General features: G+C 39.9%; 1 protein-coding gene across 3 annotated transcripts in view; it reads left to right on the top strand.

Annotated features, from left to right (window-relative positions):
• Positions 1-1,024: 1,024 nt before the first annotated feature.
• Positions 1,025-22,489, top strand: part of ankrd6b (ankyrin repeat domain 6b) — a 71,592-nt gene continuing 50,127 nt past the window's right edge. Inside the window, exons 1-2 of one of the 3 annotated variants that reach the window (XM_082505306.1) lie at positions 1,025-1,193; positions 21,639-21,989. In XM_082505306.1, the coding sequence (XP_082361432.1) occupies positions 21,864-21,989 (126 nt within the window). In that variant the 5' untranslated portion in view covers positions 1,025-1,193; positions 21,639-21,863. Of the gene's footprint in view, positions 1,194-11,326; positions 11,832-21,638; positions 21,990-22,489 lie in introns of those variants that run through there. The other 2 variants (XM_082505308.1, XM_082505307.1) reach the window with 2 other exon arrangements.

Here is a 22,489-nt window from a genome sequence, read left to right as displayed (position 1 = left end):
TTGCAAAAAAAAAAAAAAAAAATCCAACTAATGCTAGGAAACAAGCACGTTTACAATTATGGTCATAATTAATTAATAATTGTCTTAAACAACAATAAATAAATAAATAAATAAGAGTGTTCAACTGCTTTCTAGGGACTCTGTCAGTAATGGGCCCAAAGAATCACTTGTCTCCCCCTTATGCCAACCCTGCCTCTTTTGGCTCACCTGTGGGTATGGTTTTGATGTCGAATCTGTAGCTTGCATTCTTCCTCTTGGAAGAAGCACACTGAGATGTTAGCTCTCCCTGCCCCTATTGGCTGCCCCTCTTTCCAAGCTTTCAGTTGTCTCTCCAGTCTTTACCACTGTGTCCTTGGTTGGCACCCCAGTCTATTAGTGCATATCACCTGCTAAGCCAGGAGTACTACTGCTGGGATATTTCTAATTATAATTCGAGCTATTTGTATTTATTAGACCTATTTGTTATATTTTGTAACTTTGTAGTATATTGTGTTATTTAATTTAATGTATCTAATTACTGTTCTTGTCTTGGAGCAACTGTGACCATATAATTTCCCTGGAATTAATAAAGGATTATCATGATGATTTTGATACGTCAAAGATGGATCTTAAGACATATCCTTGATTGCTGGTAAATTACGATTTAAGTGTACTGCTGTCAATGTCATAGTTTTAGAATAATTATGAACTTCAATTAAACAAGTTTAAATATTCAATAACTACAATATTTACAAGAATACTGTAAAACAAATTAATTGAATTAATATGTGCTATATTATCACTCTGGTGTTTTCCTCTTCAGACACAGGCGATAGAATGGAAGATAACAATGAAATGGTTGAATCCTGAAATCAGTTAAAGTTAAACAGTTTCTCGATTCTGCCTGTAAAGCCAACGCGTGTTTCAACTGTCTAATTATTGGTACTCCCGTTGGAGAAACTCGGGTCAAAAATATGAGATAATGTCGGAAAGAAAACTGATTCTATCAGAGGAATCAAAGTGTGCGGTTTAGCAGCACTCATGGTCTGTGTGTGAACTGCAGACAGAGAGGGAGGGGGTTGCAAAAGCGGTGCGCAGTTACGGTAGTAGCTAAAGACTGTTTTCACTCAATTTCCCAGTCCACAAGATTGTGAAACTCGCAAACAGTGAAACTCAATCTAAATCCAAGTTCCGTGTGGACGTTTCTCTCCGAGGTGAGTTTCTTCGTTTACTCTCTTTACTTTGGGTGGTTTTATCTGAATGCCTGGCTTGTAAACACGGTGTATACACTCCGTACATTGGATGAATCTTCCGTGTGGACTGACTTGAATTACGGCAGCAGCAGGGACGTAATTCTGTTTACTTCGAAAAAATAACTGCTAGTATGTTAATTATTTTAGCTAGTCCTATCGCCCTCAATTACTTTCATCATGTTAACTTACTGAATATTTTCATGGATAGACAGCTGAGTTCAACATTCTGTGTTCTTTATTTTTTGTATCCTTTCACCTTCTCGGCTGGAAAAGACGGATAGCTGCTCTATTTAGGTCGAACTACAACAACTGTAACAACAAAGTTTATAGTGGCTTTGTTTTACTTAAAAATATCAGGATATGTCGTTTACGTTGGGCCTCTCTGGTATAAATTATTCTGAAAAGTAGTGTTTGTCAGATAGGTTTGTTTTTTGTCAAATTTTACATTTATAGCTTGAAATACCCTGGTACATGTAAGAAAGCTGTTGTAACTTATGCTGTTTATTGTTCAACAAGATCAAGATATTCCCTCGGTGTGCACAATTATAGTGTTTACAAAATAAGTTTGATGTGAATGTAAAGGGTATATGAAAATAGAATAACTGCAGTAGTTAAATATTATTCAGGATCCACATTGCAACGTTCCCATGCTGGTGCAAGTTCAGCTACACCCGATGAGTAAAAGAACTACTTTGAAATAAATTAGGCTAAGATAAGCAAGGAGGGTATTTAATATGGGATATGAGCTAATTAGGAAACGCTTATCAGTGATATTTTAAAATGATAGCTTAGTACAATTTAGTAAGCTGGATCCAGAAGACAGAAAAAATAAATCTTGTGAACTAGCTTTGATGAATTACAATGTGATTTGTCATAAAGCTTCATTGTTTATTAATGCTATTTTCCCATCTAGACTCCACCAGGGCTGCCGTTTGTCTTGTAAAACTGATTCCCCCCCTCTTTGTCAGTAATTTCATTCATGTTAACATGTGTAAACTGACTTAAATTTTGGGAAAAGGATTAGAATATGATGGTAACTGAAATTCTACTTTGTGCTATATATATGTATGTAGATTAGATGGTAGATGGACTGATTTTTATATAGCGCTTTTCTACTTCCTATATACAACATGCCACATTACCCATTCACACAAGCACTGTCTTCTATGCTTTTAAGTGCTTACTGACTACCATTCACGCACTTTCATACTCCAATGGATGCATCGGAGAGCAACGTGGGGTTACTATCTTGCCCAAGGGTAATTGGCATATTTGGGATAAGCCAGAGTATTTTCTGAGAAACTGTTAATGGATTTAAAAATGACATTTACCTGTTCAAAACTAATTATTCAAGTTAAACATAGGCAAATCAGAAGTGGCATTAGGGCTGTTCGATATAACGATATATATCGGATGACGATATAAAAACATCTATCGTTTCATTTTACGCTATCGTTTGTTTCGTGGTGTCGCAAAATAAACTGTTTACGGCAATATTTTTTCATCGTTCTGATGGTCACTGCACTGGCTATATTAATTTCTTAAAGTTCTCTCTTTCTCTTATATTTAATGTAACCACAATACAGACGGACAAAATAAACTGAATCACGTGAAAGAGCAGATTATTTACGGATGAGAAGTAAAAAAGAGCCGCCAGGTGCTAAAAAATAAACCTTAGACTCAAATGTTAGAACAGGGTTTTCCCCGCAGCATGCTGTGTAATAAATACTCACAAAGAAAACGGCGGCCGTTACAACTTATGTCTAGAAATGTATAGTTTCATGCATCTGTTAAAACACTCGACTTCAGCTACATGACGCGCAGCTGGAAACAATTTCCGCAAGTCGAGCTGCCCGAGATTCACAGAATTTACAGAAAATGTTACATTTTTGTGATTTATATCGTTATCGGACGATAGAATTCTTATATCGGAATATGAGATTTTGGTCATATCGCACAGCCCTAAGTGGCATTGCATTGCGTTAGAAAAAAATAAATACCCCAGTACTGCTGTAAAGTAGTCCTATTTACTATTTACCTTGGCAGATAAGATAAGATAAACCTTTTAGTCCCACAAGTAGGAAATTTGTGGTCACAAGTTAAGTGCAGTAAAGATTAAGAAATAAAACAATTGAATAGAATAAGATTAAAAAAAGAACATACTATACAAAATAGAACAAATTACTATATAAATAAAAAAAATACTGTACAAAATAGAATAAAATACTTTGTTATATTGGGAAGATTGCACTTGGTACTATTGCACATAGGAAGACAGAGCGAAAAGTTACCTGTGTGTATGGGATATGTGTGTCTGCACGTGCGTGGTCACCCACAGAGACCATGTTGTAGATTTACTGTTAAGGTTAGTGTTATGGCAGGCAGGATGTTACCCAAATGCAGGACTCAACACACACGGGGATAACTCAAAGAGGCAGCTTTATTTGACAAGGCATGGAGACATGAGGGAAAAACAGAGTCCACAACATTGAAAAAACAGTTCTGGGGATCGCCTGCGACGAGACAGTTCAGGAGGCCGACTGCGTTGAAGGCGGCAGCTCCAAAGCAGGTCCGGAGGCCGACTGTGTGGGAAGCAGCGGTGGTGCAGAAGGGACCCTCCAGGACCCCAACAGGGAAGAAAATGGGAGTGGAAATCTTCAGGTGACCTGGAAGGGGGCTGGTGTTGGTGTGGTTAGGTGGTTGGATGTGGACATGCAGGCAGTGCAGGATGTAGATGGGCAGGCGTGTTGACCTCTGGCAGAGATAGAGCTGAACCTGGTGGCGGAGCAGAAGCCGAAGGCAGCTGGGCAGTGTGGCAGCCGCAGGCAGTTGAGCGGACTCTCCAGAGCCCCCAGCAGAAACAGGCGGGGGTGTGGAAGCCACAGATGGCTGGATTGACTCTCCAGAGCCCCCAGCAGAGACAGGTACAGAACCAGACAGTGTGGAAACCTCTGGCCAAGCAGAACCAGGACCAGACGGTGTGGAAACATCTGGCTGAGGTGGAGCTGGCTGGAGCTGCATAGGGCATGCAGCCGTCTCAGAATGCAGCAAGGTGCAAGTGAGGCCCGAGGATCGCCTCAAAGGCATTAAGTCCAACAGATATTGTCCTTACGTCCAAGACATGGGAACCTCACCTCACCGGGCTCTGAATCCCTGAAAAGGTACCTCTTTCGGGCTGAGTCCGCTGGGTCCATGTCTTGGTTGCGTCGTTCTGTCAAGGTTAGTGCTGTGGTAGGCAGGATGTGGATCCAAAGGCAGGACTCAACACACACAGGAATAACTCAAAGAGGCAGCAATATAAAACACAAAACATAACCTAAGCCGTGAGTTAACTAGAACCACTCAGGGAAACGAGGAAAACAGGGAGAGACACACAGCAACATGATGGTAACAAGGGCAGAGGAAAACACAGGGCTTAAATACACAAGGGAGTAACGAGGGAATGAGACAAAGGAGAAGAGCACAGCTGGAAGTGGTCCCACATAACGAACGGGGAGGAAGCAAAACTGAAAACACTGAAAAAACTGAAATAGGACCCAAGACTGTAAAAGTAAAACAAGAAACAAGAGACATTCACAAAGACACGGACTAGACACTAAGACATGAAACCTAGAGCATGGGAAGGCGTAGAAACAGAAACCTAAAGACTATGTTATGGTCCTGTGTCTGTGTCTCAGTGTTTTGCGTATTATTATTGTAATTTGTTATTTCTAGTGTTTAACCCTCTCAGGCTCAAATTAAACTTTTTGTTGGTAATGCACAACCAAGTCCTGCAGTGGTATTTCTGAGTAAAAAAAAACTTATAAAATATGTATGTGGGGTAATCAGGTTGTTAGTTTTTAACTGTTGCAAATCGGCAACGCCTGCCTTGAGAGGGTTAATATAGATTTGGTTCAGTGCCTCTGAGTTTTGTCTATGGATTTCCTATTTTACTTTGAAGGTCTGTGTCTTATGTTGATGTTTCTAGTTTTGCGTCTACCTGGTCCCGTCAGTTAATTTGCATTAGCTGTGTTCCCCTTTTGGTCCTTGTTCCCCGTGTGTTTGCCTCTGTATTTATAGTGTGTTTCCTTCAGCGCTCGTTGTCGTGTCGTACCACCGTTCCTGCCTGTGTGTTCCGTTCATGTGCCATTTTGAGTTTTGCATTTCGCCAGCAATAAACCTGTGGTTGTTTTGAGTTCACTTCTGCCTCCACGAGTCCTGCACTTGGGTCCTTTTTCCTGCCTGCCTACACACAGACCATGGCAAATATGAAACACACAAGGAGAACAGTAAGGAAAACCAAATCTATGAATAATACTAAATCAAAGGATGTTAATTATTCAAAAAACAGATCCAGTACGGTGACATTTACAGTGATTTAGTGTGGCACTTTAATTAATTTGGGGGTACAGGACATTTTGAACAATAGTGAATGATCACATCTTTTAAACTTCATATCCCAAGTTTGCATTGCAGCATTTCTATTTTAAATATTCTCCAAACCCAAGTTAGCTAAAAGATCGTCTGTAAAAGTTTTGGCCAGTTTTGTGTTATAGAGCAACTTTTTCAACAGTCTGTCGGATTTGTTGCAATGTTAGTGATGGAGAAGACTTCTTTGCTTGTACCGAGTTAGTTTGATTGAGAGAGATGAGTCTGCAGCTCAATCGGAAACTATTCTGATGATGAATGAATTTACTGCAGTCTTTTGCTTAGTCTTACTTAAACCTTTATTGTCAGCTTCAAGAATGAATTCTTTGGCATGGGTCATTGCTCTGTCTCATATTACATCTGCTGTTTTAAAGTTCTCAGTGAATACTATTAAGGGAATTGGGCCAATATGCATGAATGGTTTCATCTTTCATTCCTGCCTGTGGCTATCTAGCTGTACAATTCCTCCATCTAAAGCACAAGTACGCACTGCAATAGTTGCAGAGCCTTAATATCTGCATATCGTCTACAGAGAAAATAACAAAGTCAATATGATAGATTTTTATAATTGTAATTATATATTATTTGTATTCATTAATACTATTTTGTAATATTTTGTTACTTTATTATTTATAGAATTATTTAATTTAATTTAGTTTAGTTAGTTACTGTTCTTAATGTCTTGAAGCAACTTTGACCACATCATTTTCTCTGATAATAAAGTATTCGGATTCTGATTGTGATATAGGGCGCTTTGGAAAATAGGGCACAGGGTTAGAATACAGGAAGATTAAAGCTTGTGTATTGGATCAGAGGTGTAAGTGTGGGAGGGAAGGGGGTTGCTGAGGGTGGAGATATGTTGTTGCTCTGTGCCACAGCCAACATGCCACTTTTCCAGCTGGATTGGAGTCAAACAGAGAAGGAGATCATCAGGATCCTGTCTATCTGTTTATGCATATTAAATTATATTTCCAGTTTACTAGAGAGGTGGTCATACAGACACTTTTTTAAATGAATTTGAATTAGGTGGACTTGTGTTGAAAGTTTGGTGGGAGAAAAAGCATAATCATGTAATAAATCATTGTCCTTTAGGAGGGTCATTGACACGCGATTAATCCAACCCGATATCACAGCACAGGGTGTAATAGGCATTCTGGTCCACCATGTCCATTTCATGCTTTATCTCTCCAAAGTGTGAAATGGACACACATGCAGAAGTTGCAGTATTAGCAAGGGGAGATAATATATTTAAAGCCAAGACATTGCAAGAAAGGTATGAAGTACATTCCAGGGCCCTTAATCAATAAACAATTAAGCTAGGTGGCTAATATGTATATGCATGTGAATGTGTTAGTAACGTCTGCTTATTTTCACGTTGGCTTCTGCATGTGTGTCCATTTCAAGCTTTCTCTCTTCTCTTACACATTTTGCTGTTTTACTGGACTAATTAACGATGTGTGTCATCACATTAGTCAAGCTGTAAAAAATAGATTGGGTAATTACCACCAGAGTATTCCATCAGTGAAAACATCATATCATCAGGCCTGCTGAGGTCACCTGATGCAAAAAAGGAGTGGGGATTGAGGCACCTGGGAAACAAACTCAAGACTACATTGTAGCATTGCATTGTAGGTGGCTAACAGTTGATGTCATAACTCACTCCCCCAGTTCAATTATGGTTATTTATATTGGACATAGATGGCCTCTTTTACGCTTCTCTGTCCAAAATGTGAATTTTGGCAGCCTTTTGTCCTGTTGAGGTTGCAGCACTGCACAGGCATTAAATGATCTTCTCTCATTAGAGCATGATCTTTTAACCAAATTTATTTCTACGCACTATGGGACAGTGTTTGATATTCTCTGTTGTGATGTTTGGATTCTTACAGTCTTACACTAAGGTCAGGCTCTGCACAGTGCATGCACTGTATATAAAAAAAATATAAATATAGGATATAAATAGGATAAATAATATAACAAAGGATAAATAATATAACAAAGAAATCAAATGTAAGAATTGTGTTTCAAAGTCAAAGTCAGAGTAAACTTTATTGTCATATCCGCTATATACAGTACAGTATGTAGGGAGACAAGACGACGAGGCTCCAGTTACATTCTGTGCAAAAGACAAACAAGAAATATAAGAAGAGTAAGAAATAAATATACACTTTAAGACTAAGGTAAAAGGATCAATAACAATTTAAATTTACAATTTACAGTTTGAATGGTTTAAAGAGACCTTGAAGTGATTTAAAGTGACCAGTGTGGCAGCTTGTAAACATGAGCAGAATTCCTGAGAGTAAGGATTGTCCATAGAGCAGCATCTGCATTACAAAGGCAGTGGTATGTGGAGTGCAATAGAGGCAGTTAACGGTTTGTGTGGGTGTGTGTGGTGGGGGGGGGAGTGGGAGAGCTGGTAGTGAGTTCAAGAGCTTGATGGCTTGTGGGAAAATGCTATCTTGAAGTCTGAAGGATTGGGTCCCGATGCTGCGACAGCGTCTGTCAAATGGAAGGAGAGAAAAGAGTCCATGTGAGGGGTGTGAGGGGTCAAGAACGATGCAGGAGGCCTCACTGATGCAGCTCTTGTGCAAGATGTCCTGTAGCAGAGGGAGAGATGTGCCAATGATCTTGGCAGCTGCTTTAACAATCCGTTGGAGCTGGCCGAGATCGCCGACTTTGCATTTACCGAACGACACGGAGTTGCAGCTGTCAGAACACTCTCTATGGTGTCCCTGTAGAGCATGGTGAGGATGAGAGGAAGAAGGTTGGCCTGCTTCAGGTGTCTCAGGAAGTGGAGGTACTGCTGGGCCTTTTTGGTGATGGAGGTGGTGTTGGTGGTCCAGGTGAGGTCTTCTGAGATGTGAACTCCCAGGAACTTGATGCTGTTAACAGTCTCTACTGTGGAACCGTGGATGCTGAGTGGTGTGTGGGTGGAGCGAGTCGACAATCATCTCCCTGGTTTTGTTCACATTCAGTGACAGGTTCTCGCTGCACCAGAACGCCAGCTGCTAAACCTTTGCACGTCGACTCGTTGTTGCTGCTCACGAGTCCAACCACGGTTGTGTCGTCAGCGAACTTGATGATGTGGTTAGAACTGTGTAGGGCGGTGCAGTCGGTTTAACATAAATAACTGACATCTCATTGTCTCATTCCAACTTACCGATTTCAAGCAGTTATCTTTTTTCTTTTCTGTTGAAACAGGCTTTCTGTTGAGTGTTTTTTTTATTGATTAATAATTTTATCTTAAAGCTACTTGTTAATCTTACTGTGTTTTATTTAATCTTTTGTATTTTTCTATTTTGGTACCTAGCATTCTTGTTTTTTTTTATCTTTTGTGTATGGCACTTTGTGACTGCCTGTCTATGAAAAGTGCCTAATAAATAAACTTTACTTATCTACTTAGTTATCCATTTGCTGAATCATATCTATCTCTTGCTAACAACTTTTTTACGTGTTTTCAGACATACAAAATACTACCGTGTCTTCACTCGAGCTCAACTTTTGACCAACTCTGCAGTGATGCATTTTGTTTACATGCCAGTTTAGGGTATTATTTTAACAATCTCAGAGATAACCTTCTTGGCACTGTGTCCTATTGTTACACAACAGCTTTGATGACATGTTCTCATGTACAATCTTGAATACCGAAAGATGAATGTCCTTTAGACACCACACATTATTGCTATAACTATGGAAGCAAATACCCGATGTTCCATTGGGAGCTTTGTGTTTTCATATAGCCACATTTAAAGTATTTCCACGGCACAAAGTAGAATACAGCCAAGAGAAAAAAAGGAAACACCTTCTTTTAGACATAAACTTGTATCTGTTTATCATACACTCGGGTTTTATGCATATGTGCACATTCTTACAATTGGTCAGTTTATTGTGCTCTTCTGTTTTCTTAGGTAATATAGTATATAATATCCATCCATCCATTCGCTTCCGCTTATCCTTTTCAGGGTCGCGGGGGGTGCTGGAGCCTATCCCAGCTGTCATAGGGCGAGAGTATATAATATTGTATGCTATTTTCATTCTCATGCTTATGTTTTTATCTGCACTATTTATTTAAATAAATACTGTTACATCTGGCCTAACATTAACGATAGAAGGTTCTTATGCATGACTGCCCTCAGGATTAGCCAGCAGTGCATTAGGCCCTCGTTTCTGCATGAAAAAGCACAAATTTTCGGCAGCGACTAAGCTGATTATAATGCTTTATAATGCTTTCTCTTCGCGACTACATGTGGATGATACTTTTCAGATTGAAACAGACACTTGACAGCACATAGTTTCTGGTATTTTCCTCCAGGACATACTTGTTAAGGTTTATGTTTCTTCGTAACTCTTGAAAAAAGCATCTTTTTAAAAACTTAAACTATTTTTAACCCAAGCTGACTCATCTTTGCTTGACATTCTGGCACAAGCAAGCAAACAAGTAAACTCCTGTAACGTTAAAACAAGCAAATAAACAAGGGAAGCGCACAAAACAAACAAACCTTTGATAATTTGTCTTTAAGGAAAAACAAAACCTGAAGGACCTCTTCATTTTAGTAAGGGACGGGGTTACTGGACCGCCAACCTGGAGCCAGGCCTAGGGGAGGTCCTCAGGAGCAGGGCTGGTATATATGGAAATAAATCTTGAAAATGATTTGAGAAAAAAAAATTCAAATCAGTCGATATTGATACATATCACAATATAAATTAAATTGTTATTTATGCCATGTTTAAAGGTTAATTTTGATTTTAAATAATATTTATTTTCTGTCATATGTTGAACATGATAAATGTGCTGTAGTACATTGTGTTACCATGTTTTCAATATAAACAAAAGTGACTTTTGGTGACTTTTGGACCCTCGGCTGTCTGTTAAGGTGTAAAGTTTGGCAACGCTGTTGCTTGAGTATTTGTTAACATTTTCTTTTCTCATTTTGTGTTTTATCTCACTCACACACCTAAAATCATGGTGTGTAAGGCTTCAGTAGCTTAACCATTAGTAATGTGCTTCTGCTGGTCAATCCTCCTACACTGTGTACATCACCCTAGCCTGATATGGCTGTAGAGGGTCTGGGCTCCACCACTCTGGACCTGCCCTCTTTGACAGGTGGTGTACAGGGGTGCAAACTCAGCTCAGTGAATTCAAGCATAGTACCATTATAGGATGCCACTTTTGCATCTTGCCAGTCCAGTTGTGAAATTTCCTTGCCACTAAATATTCCCCAGTCATTTGTTGCTGCTCACAAAGGAGGATCAGCGTATGCTGAGGCACATAGTTTGTGCACAGTAGGGCTGGGCCATATTATACCGTTCACGGTAATACCGGTATAATGTTAGGCAACGATAGGAAAATGAAATATCGCGATAGAATATGAGTAAAACGCGCATGCGCAGTGCCTTTGTTTTCATACGCACATGGCCGATTGTTGAGTGAAACAGATGAACCAGAATTGGTTTGTAAAAATGGTGCAACTTCCGTGATGTGGAACTGGTTTGGTGTTAGTCCGTCAGATACAGACAAAGCACTTTTTTTTTTTGCAGAACATGCAAGCGGCCGTCGTTATTGTCGTATTTGTCGGACTAAGATGCTCTTAAATCTGGGAATAATCTGGGTCCTAAACCCCCCTCTTCAGGTCAAACGAACACTGCAGCATTACTGAGAGTTAAAAACTGTCTAAATTCTTTCATCTTTAATAAAACGATCAGTATTGCTGCTTTACCAGGTGTAACTATGAAGTTTAACATCCAGGCATCCATGAAAACAGAATGTATTACATTTAACGGAGTCAGAAGTTAGCAGGAAGCTAGCGGAAGTTAGCTCGCTAGTTTCGCTAGTTACCTAAGCATGATATAGCATGTTCTGACTGAGAGATTTCTGAAAAAAAATCAAACGTACAGCTCTGCTATCACGTCCAACATAAATGAAGACAGGAAACTAAACAGCAGTGACGTTTGTAGGGTTACTGAAGTTGGGCTAGGTGGTATATAATGATGTGCTACGTGATCGCTAGCGACACAGCTATGTTAGCACAACATAAACAGTGAAGCTGGAGGACGAACACTAACACTTTTCCACTTATAAAAGTTAACGTGAAGGTTCCTCATGGTTAGAGACAAATGCAATCGCATGGCAGGATGCTGTAAATGGACCAAACTTCAGTCAGGAGAACAACTGAGATAATTCATCCACAATACAAGGTTAGTCATTAATATACTGCAACAACATGGGAATAGAGCAGCTGCCAGAGAATTCAACATTAATGAATCAATGGTACAGAAGTGGAGGAAGCAAGAAGAATGAGTTTAATAAAGTTTGATTTATCTGACTGCTTTGTTTCGCTTAATGTGCCTTATAATCCCGTGCACCTTATGGTCCGAAAAATACGTACTGCACACTGCAGTTTAATGTTGCAAAGCACCTCTTTTTAACTTCAGTATATATTATACATGGTTATGCTCAGGATATGTCAGCCCATTTCTACTGGAAATGCCTTTTGGTTAAACTTTCAGCAAGGAATTTGCATTTGCACTGTTAAATTTTTATAAAGCTTTAATGTACATAAAAACCAGCTTCTTGTTTAAGTGAAAATAAATGGAAGGTTGTCTTTTTGCGCTAGTAATGTTGTGGAGTTGTATTTTGTCTCGCATCAATTATATCGTCAGTTATATCGTTATCGCAAATTTTCAAATATATATCGTGATAAATATTTTTGGCCATATCGCCCTGCTCTAGTGCACAGGTCTTCAACTTTGTCAAGAGATGACTGTTCTCAGAAGAGTTAAAATTGTTAAAGCTACAAAGTGTGGGTCAACAGCATATGAATGGGGTGCCACTCAAATTCATATGCGTATAGGCAGTGTTGGGGAGTAACGGAATACATGTACCATATTTAAATATTGTATTGTATTTAAAATACAAAATATGAGTAACTGTATTCCGTTAGAGTTACCGTTTAAAAAGGTGGTATTTAGAATACAGTTACTTTGTTGAAATAAATGGATTACTCGGCGGTACTTTCCTGTTTCATATTGTGGCGGGTCAGGATTGTTTGGGTTTGTTTGGCATCTCTGTTCTGTTGTTCCAGGTGGCAGCGTTACGGTTGCCATGGTTACAGGGTGACGCTCTCTCTCTGTGTTTCCTGGGTGAAAGAGCGCCTTTTTGTTGTTGTTGGTGTGGTAAGCTAATAGGCAGAATGCTACAGGCATAGCTCTAAAGAATGTAGCCTGATGGGCAGTGTAGTCCGTGCTGCAGGGAGAATGGACTGCCGTACCCGTAATGTGTCTGTGAGCGAGGGAGGGAGAAAAAGGAAAAGTACGAGCTGTCACCGAGCAAAAACGGGAGCTGGAAGCATGTAAATATAATAATAACCACTGCAGCCAAAAAGAGTGCCTGACGAGCCCAGCTGTAAGTAAGCTATTAAGACTCGACTGTACACAGTGTTCGTATTTTCCTCCGAAACAATAAGTTCCGTTGGAGCAGCCTTTTAACGCCTCTCTCTGTCTCTCGCTAGCAAACTTGACCCAGACAACAAAGTAAAGGTAGTTTTCGGCTACAAGCCCGACACGGAACCCGACGTATTAGCCAGAGGTCCCTTTACTATGGTTCAGAGCCGCGAACCTTCAGTAATAGTAATAAATCACATTCATGTAGTTGTAAACAGCATGATAATATATTAAGTAATCCAAAGTATTCAGAATACGTTACTCCCATTGAGTAACGTAACGGAATACGTTACAGAATACATTTTGGGGCATGTATTCTGTAATCTGTAATGGAATACATTTTAAAAGTAACCTTCCCAACACTGCGTATAGGGATATGACCAAAATCTCATATCCCGATATAAGAATTCTATCGTCCCGATAACGATATAAATCACAAAAATGTAACATTTTCTGTAAATTCTGTCAATCTCGGGCAGCTCGACTTGCGGGAAGTGTTTCCAGCTTGTCGTCATGTACCTGGAGTCGAGTGTTTTAACCGATGCATGAAACGATACATTTTTAGACATAAGTTGTAACGGCCGCCGTTTTCTTTGTGAGTATTTATTACACGGCGTGCTGCTGGGAAAAGCCTGTTCTAACGTTTGAGTCTAAGGTTTATTTTTTAGCACCTGGCGTCTTTTTTTTTTTTTACTTCTCATCCGTAAATAATCTTCTCTTTCACGTGATTCAGTTTATTTTGAAAAGTCTCAATAGGATCTTGAGCTTTATTGTGAAAGGTTTATGTGGAACATAAACAAGCGGACATGCGATGGTGTTACCGTCGTTGTTGCTAACGACAACACATAAAAATAGGCGCTTGTCCGTCTGTAGTGTGGTTAAAGAGAGAACTTTAAGAAATTAATATAGCCACTACAGTGACCATCAAAACGATGAAAAAATATTGCCGTAAACACTTTATTTTGCAACACCACGAAACAAACGATAGCGTAAAATGAAACGATAGACGTTTTTATATCGTCATCCGATATATATCGTTATATCGAGCAGCCCTATATGCGTATGAAGGCAGACAAAAGAATACTTTTGGCAATATAGTGTATATTAGGTATATTACAAAAAGAAAGGATATTTTGTTTTTCATACTTTGATGAAAATCCTTTGGCCTCAATGACTGCCTTAGTCTAGAGCTCAAATGAATATCACGAAATGCTGTATTTCTTTTCTTGAGATAACCTGCTAGGCGTTTACTGCTGCCACCTTCAGTTGCTGCTTTTTGTGGCTTTCTTTGTATTCTGTTTTGTATTGATTTGTTTATTTGGGATCAGGTGACTGACTTTGCTATAAAGAATATCTCATTTCTTTACCTTAAAAAACTCTTGTTTAGTTTAATGTATGTGACTGGTATGTGTGCTTCTTGTGTACAAACATTGACAACCACAAGACAAAGAAAAAGGCTGCATAGATTAAAATAACCCTATTGCATATGAGAAATGTTGTGCAGGATAGGAAAAATAGAAATGGTCTGTCAAAATCTAGTAAAAGGTCTGGTATAAAGAATGGCGTCTGTGTCATGATCGCGGTCCGCCTATTGGTAATCCAGGCTATATAGTATCTGTGTATTGAAAGCTCATGCAGAGCACCATGGGACTCCACAGATGTACTTTACAGATATGAGCACTCACAGAAGCATAACACATGACCTAAATACTATAATGGCGAATGTTCAGCGGGCAGTGTTGTGGCTCAGAGCACAAGTTCATTTTTGTATGTTTATGATCCGCCTCATTGCACAAAGGTAATACAGCTAGAGTTTTTGATGTTTTCACCTTCAGAGTCAGAGAGTCTCAAAGTGCTATTTCTATTTAATAAGCTAAATGTGCAGGCTGTAATCTCTTTTTGTAATTTTCTAAGTTGAGAGTGCGACAGGTGAAAGCAAAACTGAACATGACGCACACCAGACAGGAGGCTATCGAAGAAAAACAGGAAGTACAGGGAACACACACATTGACACACAGACTGATGGAACCCAGGGAACAGAGGAAGGAGAGAGAGAGCGAGGGACGAGAGAAACCAGACACACACATCCAGAGACATGACTGGGCAAACAGGGAACTAGACAAACACGAAGACAATACTGACCTAACTGGGGGAAGGACACAGAGACAAGACAAAGACGTGAACAGGACCAAATAACAACTTAGACGAGAAATACTGAAGAAACCCAAACTAAACTAGGAAACATAAAATACACAGAGAACTCCAGAACACAGTAAATTATTGTAATATTGTGTACTTATTTATTACATTTAAATTAAATAATCAAAACATAAATAATGGGCCTTATGTGGCATTAACCCGTAGTGACACACACTAGATGACCCTGTGCAGTCCCTTCCCCGAGGCCTCCAGCTATCACTACTGCTATTCTTTTAATCATCTCATTTTGGGTTCCTGACATCCATCTCACTCACATGTCGCAGTTTACTTCATCATTGCCGCCTTTAAGAACCTTTTTGCTTGATTAAGCAACTTTTCATACCCCATTAGTAATGTAATCAATAAACAGTATTAACAATTGTAAAACAGAAATAACATACAAACATTTATTCATAATACAGGCATTACATCTCTTTTAATAATTTTCCCTTTTCAACTTAAGAAATTCAGCTTGCATGGATTGTGCATGAGAAGGATGTTTTTTTCTGGAGTGAGCAGGTTGCAGGTTTTCCTCCCCTGACCCCTGTGAAAAGTGAGGGCTTGGCATTTCTTGTTTTTTGTACTCAGTTTTGAGTTCCTACAAGTTTGCACAAAAGCTTTGTTGTCTAGCTGTGAGCGAAGAGCCTCACTGTGACTGCCAAGGCTTCTTTGTGTGCATGGGTCTCTGGCTGAACAGACTCTTCAGCAGAATCAACAGGAATGTGGTCTGGGAGAGAATTTCCCCCTTTTTTAATTCAGTTTCACCTGGCAGCAGGGAGCCATTCAAATGTTACTATGGTGCATTGGCACTCTTTTCAGCCTCTCTCAATCAGCCTCCGAGAGTAGTGACATAGGCCTGTGAGCTTTCTTTGCCATTCCACCGTTTGTGTGATCTTATTTAAATTTTTTGGGGAAGTTTCAAGGAAACTTTCAAACCTCCAAGTCTTATAACAGACTGCATGGTTTCTACAAATCTATGTTGCTTATGGCAGCGGTCCCCAAACGTTTTTGCGCCATGGGCCGGTTTAATGTCAAACAATATTTTCACGGACCAGCCTTTAAGGTGTCGCGGATAAATACAACAGAATAAAATGATACGACCAAGACAAAAACTGTGGTATTTTGTAAATATAATAACAAACGCAAATTCACTGTGTAATTGTGTAACTTTATTAGTAGCGTCCTCCTGAAATGTGCCAACTAAACTGAAAGTAACATCCTCCTCTCTGCCCCTTAATGCTCTCTGGTTGCTGTGGTAACACATAAATATTTCTTTCAAAATAAGACACACAACTACACCACGGGAAAAGACCCAGGGAAACCAAGTTAGCAATAAAAACCCTGAAAACCATAAATTTCACACCTAAGCCTCAACTCTCACAGCCTGGTACCAAACGACTCACGGACCGGTACCAGTACGTGGCCAGGGGGGTTGGGGACCACTGGATTATGGGTTATCAGTATTACTGACTAGATGGAGATTTTGGGTATAAGTCCTGCTATGTTAAAGAGAAGCATCTCATGGTCATGTCAAAATTCCTACTCACTCCCATCTACATCTAGAAAAAACAACAGACGCATTTTGAGCAGAATCAGGCAGATGCCTACAGATAATTAAGCCATTTTCTGTCCCTCTTACTGACCACCTCCCCAGCAGACATCTAACTGATAGTCATCACAGTGCTGTAAAAGGTCCTTTGCAATGTTCTGCACGCCCAAACGACCTCAGCTTGTCCAGCCGATAGGGCCAACTTTGCCCCTTCTTTTCCAGAGTATGAGTGTTATGTGACCAGTTCACTTTATTGGATTTCGTATTGTATTTGAAGTGCAAAATATAGAGGGTAAAGAGAAAGAGAGGGAGCAATGTTCCCTGAGGGGCCCCGTGCTGCATACCACCACCTCACAGACATAGTCCTTAATGTACTGTGGTTTGTTGGTAAGGAAGTCGATTGACACAGTCATTGTTTTTGCAGACTTTTCTTTCCTGTCTTCAATTAGGATAGAGTTTATTCATTAGGTAGATCAGAACTCCATCATATAGAAAATCTGTTGAGGGAATTTAACCTTTGAGTTCCAAAGCAGCATACAAGAAACATAAAGGATTTAGTGTCTCTGTAAAGAGGAGTAGGCCAAAATCTCTCCTTGGCTGTGTGCAAATCTGGTGACTAAGAACAAGAAAAATCTTACCGTTGCGCCACAATGTTTTACTTGAGGATCAAATATTTATTTCCCTCATGGACATCTACATCAATTTGTAACTTTAATTGAATGTGTTTTTCTGGATTTTTGGTTGTTACTCCATCTCTCAATTATTGGAAACTACCATAAATATGAGAGATTTTAGCAATTTCTTTGTAAATGAGCAAACTTACAAGTACAGTAGGGGATCAAAAAATGATTTCTCCCACTGTATCGACATGCCATAGCCTGAGGGACAGCGAATGACCCAATTATACACACAAACATGCATGTTAAAAAGATATCATACACATTAAATAACTTATAGGTGCCCAGTTGTGCAAAGGTTTAGTGATATTAAAACTAATGATGTCAGGTGGAATGAACTGGCAAAAGAAAGCTATGTACCGCCATATTTTATGTGTGAGTTAGGCTAAAAAGTTAGTGTCTCTCTTCTCTGGATTTAGCCATGCAGGCCTGTGGTGCATCGGTCCTGTTGATCTCTTCTGTGCCATGTTATCTCATTCTCTGCTGTTTCCTGTAATGGAAAAAAGAAATAAAATAGGACTGTCATCATAGATAGACTTCAGGAATCAGATGGACCATGCCTCTTCCTCTGTGGAATAGAGCTGTACAATCAGTGCTGAGTGGAAATGCTGTTTTACTCTCTCTCACTTCCTGTCTAAAACGTAGGTTACAAGCTTGTATATTGCTTTTATGATGTCCATGTAAAAAGAAATCATCACAAAGTGCAATAATTTTACTGATCATGTTTCTTTGTGTAGTGATACATTTCTCTGTTGTTGAGGTTAAGGTTACAAAGATTTTTTTTTATATTTGTTGTCATCTCCAACATGTCATTTCTTGTGCCACCTGTAGCACAGAAAAACGTTCTGGCTTCCAGGGTTTGCTGTTCTCTTATGATTGCATGGACAGCTTAACTTTAAGAGGCCAATAAGTGACAAAAGAAAACCTTCAAACAAGTTATGACTGTTAACATTGCATTGTTTGTCCACCAGAAGGCAACGTCTCTGTTGCTATTTAAGCAAATACAACAATCAGCTGACCTGAGCAGAGTTGGCTTGCAAAGAAGTAAATAACTACATGTAACAAACATTGAAATGTTGTAGCAATCTGTTTGTTGTGTATGACAGAAAGAAAAAAAGTTTGGAAGATCAGATTTTTAAATTAGACACAGAAAGACATGAGACGTGTGATACAAAATGTTGGTGTTTTCTCCCCCTTTTTTCGCCCTTTCCCCTTTCGACCCAAAGTGCTTGCTCATAGAGGGTCATATGATTGTTGGGTTTTTCTCTGTATGTATTATTGTAGGGTCTGCCTCACAATATAAAGTGCCTTGAGACAACTGTTGCTGTGATTTGGCGCTGTGTAAATAAAATTGAATTGAATTGGCCGGCTGTTAATTTGTGGTTTGCTTGTTAGACCTTGTGAATTATGCTCGTTGCAGCTCTGACTTAAGCGCCGATAAACACCTCACAGATGATATGATATAATTTTCTACCAGAGGACAGAGTTTATGCAAGGGCAAAAGCCTATAGCATAGGATTAGGAATTTTAGGTTTCTGACCCAATTCATATTCCAAACAATTCAATTCTGTGTTGTTTTTATATTTACTTCACCACCAGCACCAGCCATTAGTAGGACAAATTTGGCTTAGAGACAGTTAACAGTAAAGTTTCAATTTGGAGGCATTTACTAAAACACTTGTATTTGTACGTTGTTTATGACATGACTGACATGACTAAAATCATCAAATAACATCTCATTGGCATAACTCTCTCGCTTGTTCATTTACTTTCTCTCTTATCATGTTTGGTCAGAAACATTGAATAATGTAGAAGCTAGAGGGATGTTGGTTTAGTGAAACATCTGCTTGCAGTAACATAACATTTTGTCATCAACTCAGTTGTTATTTCGCTTGAGTTTTCTCTTATCACCTTCAAACACGTGTGTGCAAGGAGGAACAAGGAGAGTAAGTAGTATGACTTTAAATGACAGCAGCATAATTACTCAAATGACTTTCGTTTAATTTATGTCTGGCATGTTGCCATTTATTTTACTAGTAAAGAGCAGTAAATTTATGTTATTTAATGTATTTGTTATATTTGATTTTACAGAGATTTGCAGCTGCTTAAGTTGAGACTGGTCTTGGCTTACACATAAAATTATTTCCAAACTCTTCCTTACAGTAAGGACTGTAGCTTATTTATTTAACATTGATATTAAATCTGTACTTGGTATTTGTAATACCAAGCCAAGGTATTGGTATTGGATTGTTTTTATAGGAATCCACCAAGCCTCCATTGCTCACCTTCAGCTTGTGCAAAATGCTGCTGCTCGATTTTTTTTATCTAGTGCAAGCAAGCGGGAGCACATCACTCAGATTTTAGCTTCAAGTGTTTTACCAGTCCATTTTAAAATTGTTTTATTTGTCTTTAAGTCTCTCTAATGGTTGTGCCCCATTTTATCTGTCTGAACCGCTGCGCCCACATGTCCTGTCTCTTGCTCTCAGGTCAGCAGACCAGATCCTTTTGCTTGGTACAAAAATGCAACACAAACTCAGAGGTGACAGAACTTTTGCAGTTGCAGCCCCAAAATTATGGAATTATTTACCATTGTACATCGGGCAGGCTGTTTCGAAATGACGTTTAAAAACACAGTTTTACTCCCTGACTTTGACCCAGTGTAAGGTGTTGACTGTGTTTTTTAGCTACTTTTTATGTCCTTTTTTTATTGTTTAATCTCTACAGCTCTTTTGTGTTTCTATATCTTTTACCTTCTTTTTATGTAAAATACTGTATGGATCAGTGCAGCCCTATTTAATTTTTTTAAATCAGATTTATTGTGTGACTTTCTTTCCAGTGACATATGTAAAGAAAGTTAATTTAAGTAATGTTTGAAAACTTAAATATTCATTTAGTTTACAGCTGTTTGAGCTAGTTTCAGTGTGTATTAAGGGCTTGCTTCTCAGAATCAGAATCAGAATGGGTTTATTGCCAGATGTTGAGGTTTACAACATTAGGAAATTGCTGCGGTGCTTCAGTGCAGACAATAAGAATTAAAGTGCTATGTAGAAAGAAAGATATGTGCATGAGATATACATGAGATATATACATGAGAATAAGAATTATGAGTGCTACGTAGAAAGATATATACATGAGTGCAGGTGGTGATCAGTGCCAAACATGAAATGATGCAGTGACACAGCGTAGGGTCATGTGTTAGTGGCGGGGACAATCATGTGGTTATTGTTCATGTGTCCAACAGCAGAGGGGAAGAAACTGTTCTTGTGGCGAGAGGTTCTGGTGCGAATGGACCGGAGCCTCCTGCCTGAGGGGAGCAGGTCAAACAGACTGTGTCCAGGGTGAGAAGGGTCAGCTGAGATCCGGGCTGCACGCCGCAGTGTCCTGGAGGTGTACAGGTCCTGCAGAGATGGGAGTCTGCAGCCAATCACCTTCTCAGCAGAGCGCACAACACGCTGCAGTCTCTGTTTGTCCCTGATAGTGGCTCCAGCGTACCACACGGTGATGGAGGAGGTGAGGATGGACTCGATGATTGCAGTGTAGAATTGCATCATCGTCCGTGTTGGCAGGTTGAATTTCTTCAGCTGCCTCAGGAAGTACATCCTCTGCTGGGCTTTCTTGATGACGGAGGTGATGGTGGGCTCCCACTTCAGGTCCTGGGTGATGGTGGTACCCAGGAAGCGGAATGAGTCCACAGAGGTGATGGGGGTGTCAGTCAGGATGATGGGGGGGAGTGGGGCTGTGTGCTTCCTGAAGTCCACAATAATCTCCACTGTCTTCTGGGCATTCAGCACCAGGTTGTTGTGGCTGCACCAAGACACCAGACGTTCAACCTCCCTCCTGTAGGCAGACTCGTCCCCGTCCGAGATGAGCCCAATGACGGTGGTGTCATCTGCGAACTTGATTAGCTTGACAGACTGGTGGGTGGAGGTGCAGCAGTTGGTGTACAGGGTTTCTACAGCAAACCAGTCATTAAATTATCAAATTTGACCCCTGTTTTGGGGTTTTACGCTCTCACTAGATTATTTCTGTTCAACTCACTTGATTCTACCAGAAATGTACATAGGCCAAGAAACCTGAAGAATAGTGGTGTCACTGTCTGGTTTTCCTGGTTGATAACCTGCTATGGCTTGTTTCCAGTTCTCTTCCAAACAGCTGTCAGGATGAAGAGGAGGAACCCTGGTAGTGTGAAGAGGTTGTAGAACAAAACAAAAGAACAGAAGAATAAACGGCATCCTCTTGGGCTCTTCTTTGGGACTTCTGTCTGCACTGGCGCTCACTATGAGTTAGAGCATGTCATAGCCCATTTCTACAGCTGCTTTTTGGAGACAGCAGCAACCACAACTGGAGACAGCACCCTGCTTCATGAACCAGCGGGATGCAGCGGAGGTCCTCGCACTCTCCGAGCGCCTCCTCGTAGCTTCACACAAAGGACAAGTTGACAGTGTGGTCCAGCTTATCAACAAAGGCGCAAAAGTAGCCGTTACCAAGGTAAGTGATACAATTATGTACACTACCAGTCAAAAGTTTGGACACAGGACTATTTACATTGTAGATTCTCACTGAAGGCATCAAGACCACGAATGAACACATATGGAATTATGTAGTAAACAAAAAAGTGTGACATAACTCAAAACATGTTTTATATTTTGGATTCTTCAAAATAGCAACCCCTTGCTTTGATTACTACTTTGCACACTCTTGGCATTCTCTCGATGAGCTTCATGAGGTCGTCACCTGAAATGGTTTTCCAACAGTCTTGAAGGAGTTCCCAGAGACGCTGAGCACTTGTTGGCCCTTTTGCCTTCACTCTGCAGTCCGTATAATCCCAAACCGTCTTGATTGGTTTTAGGTCTGGAGACTGTAGAGGCCATGGTGCAGCACTCAATCACTCTCCTTCTTGGTCAAATAGCCCTTGCACAGCCTGGAGGTGTGTTTGGGCTCATTGTCCTGTGCTATTCAGTTATATTTTCAAATCCATCTGCATCTGT

This window comes from Aulonocara stuartgranti (assembly GCF_965226115.1).
Source record: "Aulonocara stuartgranti genome assembly, chromosome: 15".
In the NCBI taxonomy this organism is placed as follows: Eukaryota; Metazoa; Chordata; class Actinopteri; order Cichliformes; family Cichlidae; genus Aulonocara; species Aulonocara stuartgranti.
This window is presented reverse-complemented; position numbering and strand designations above follow the sequence as displayed.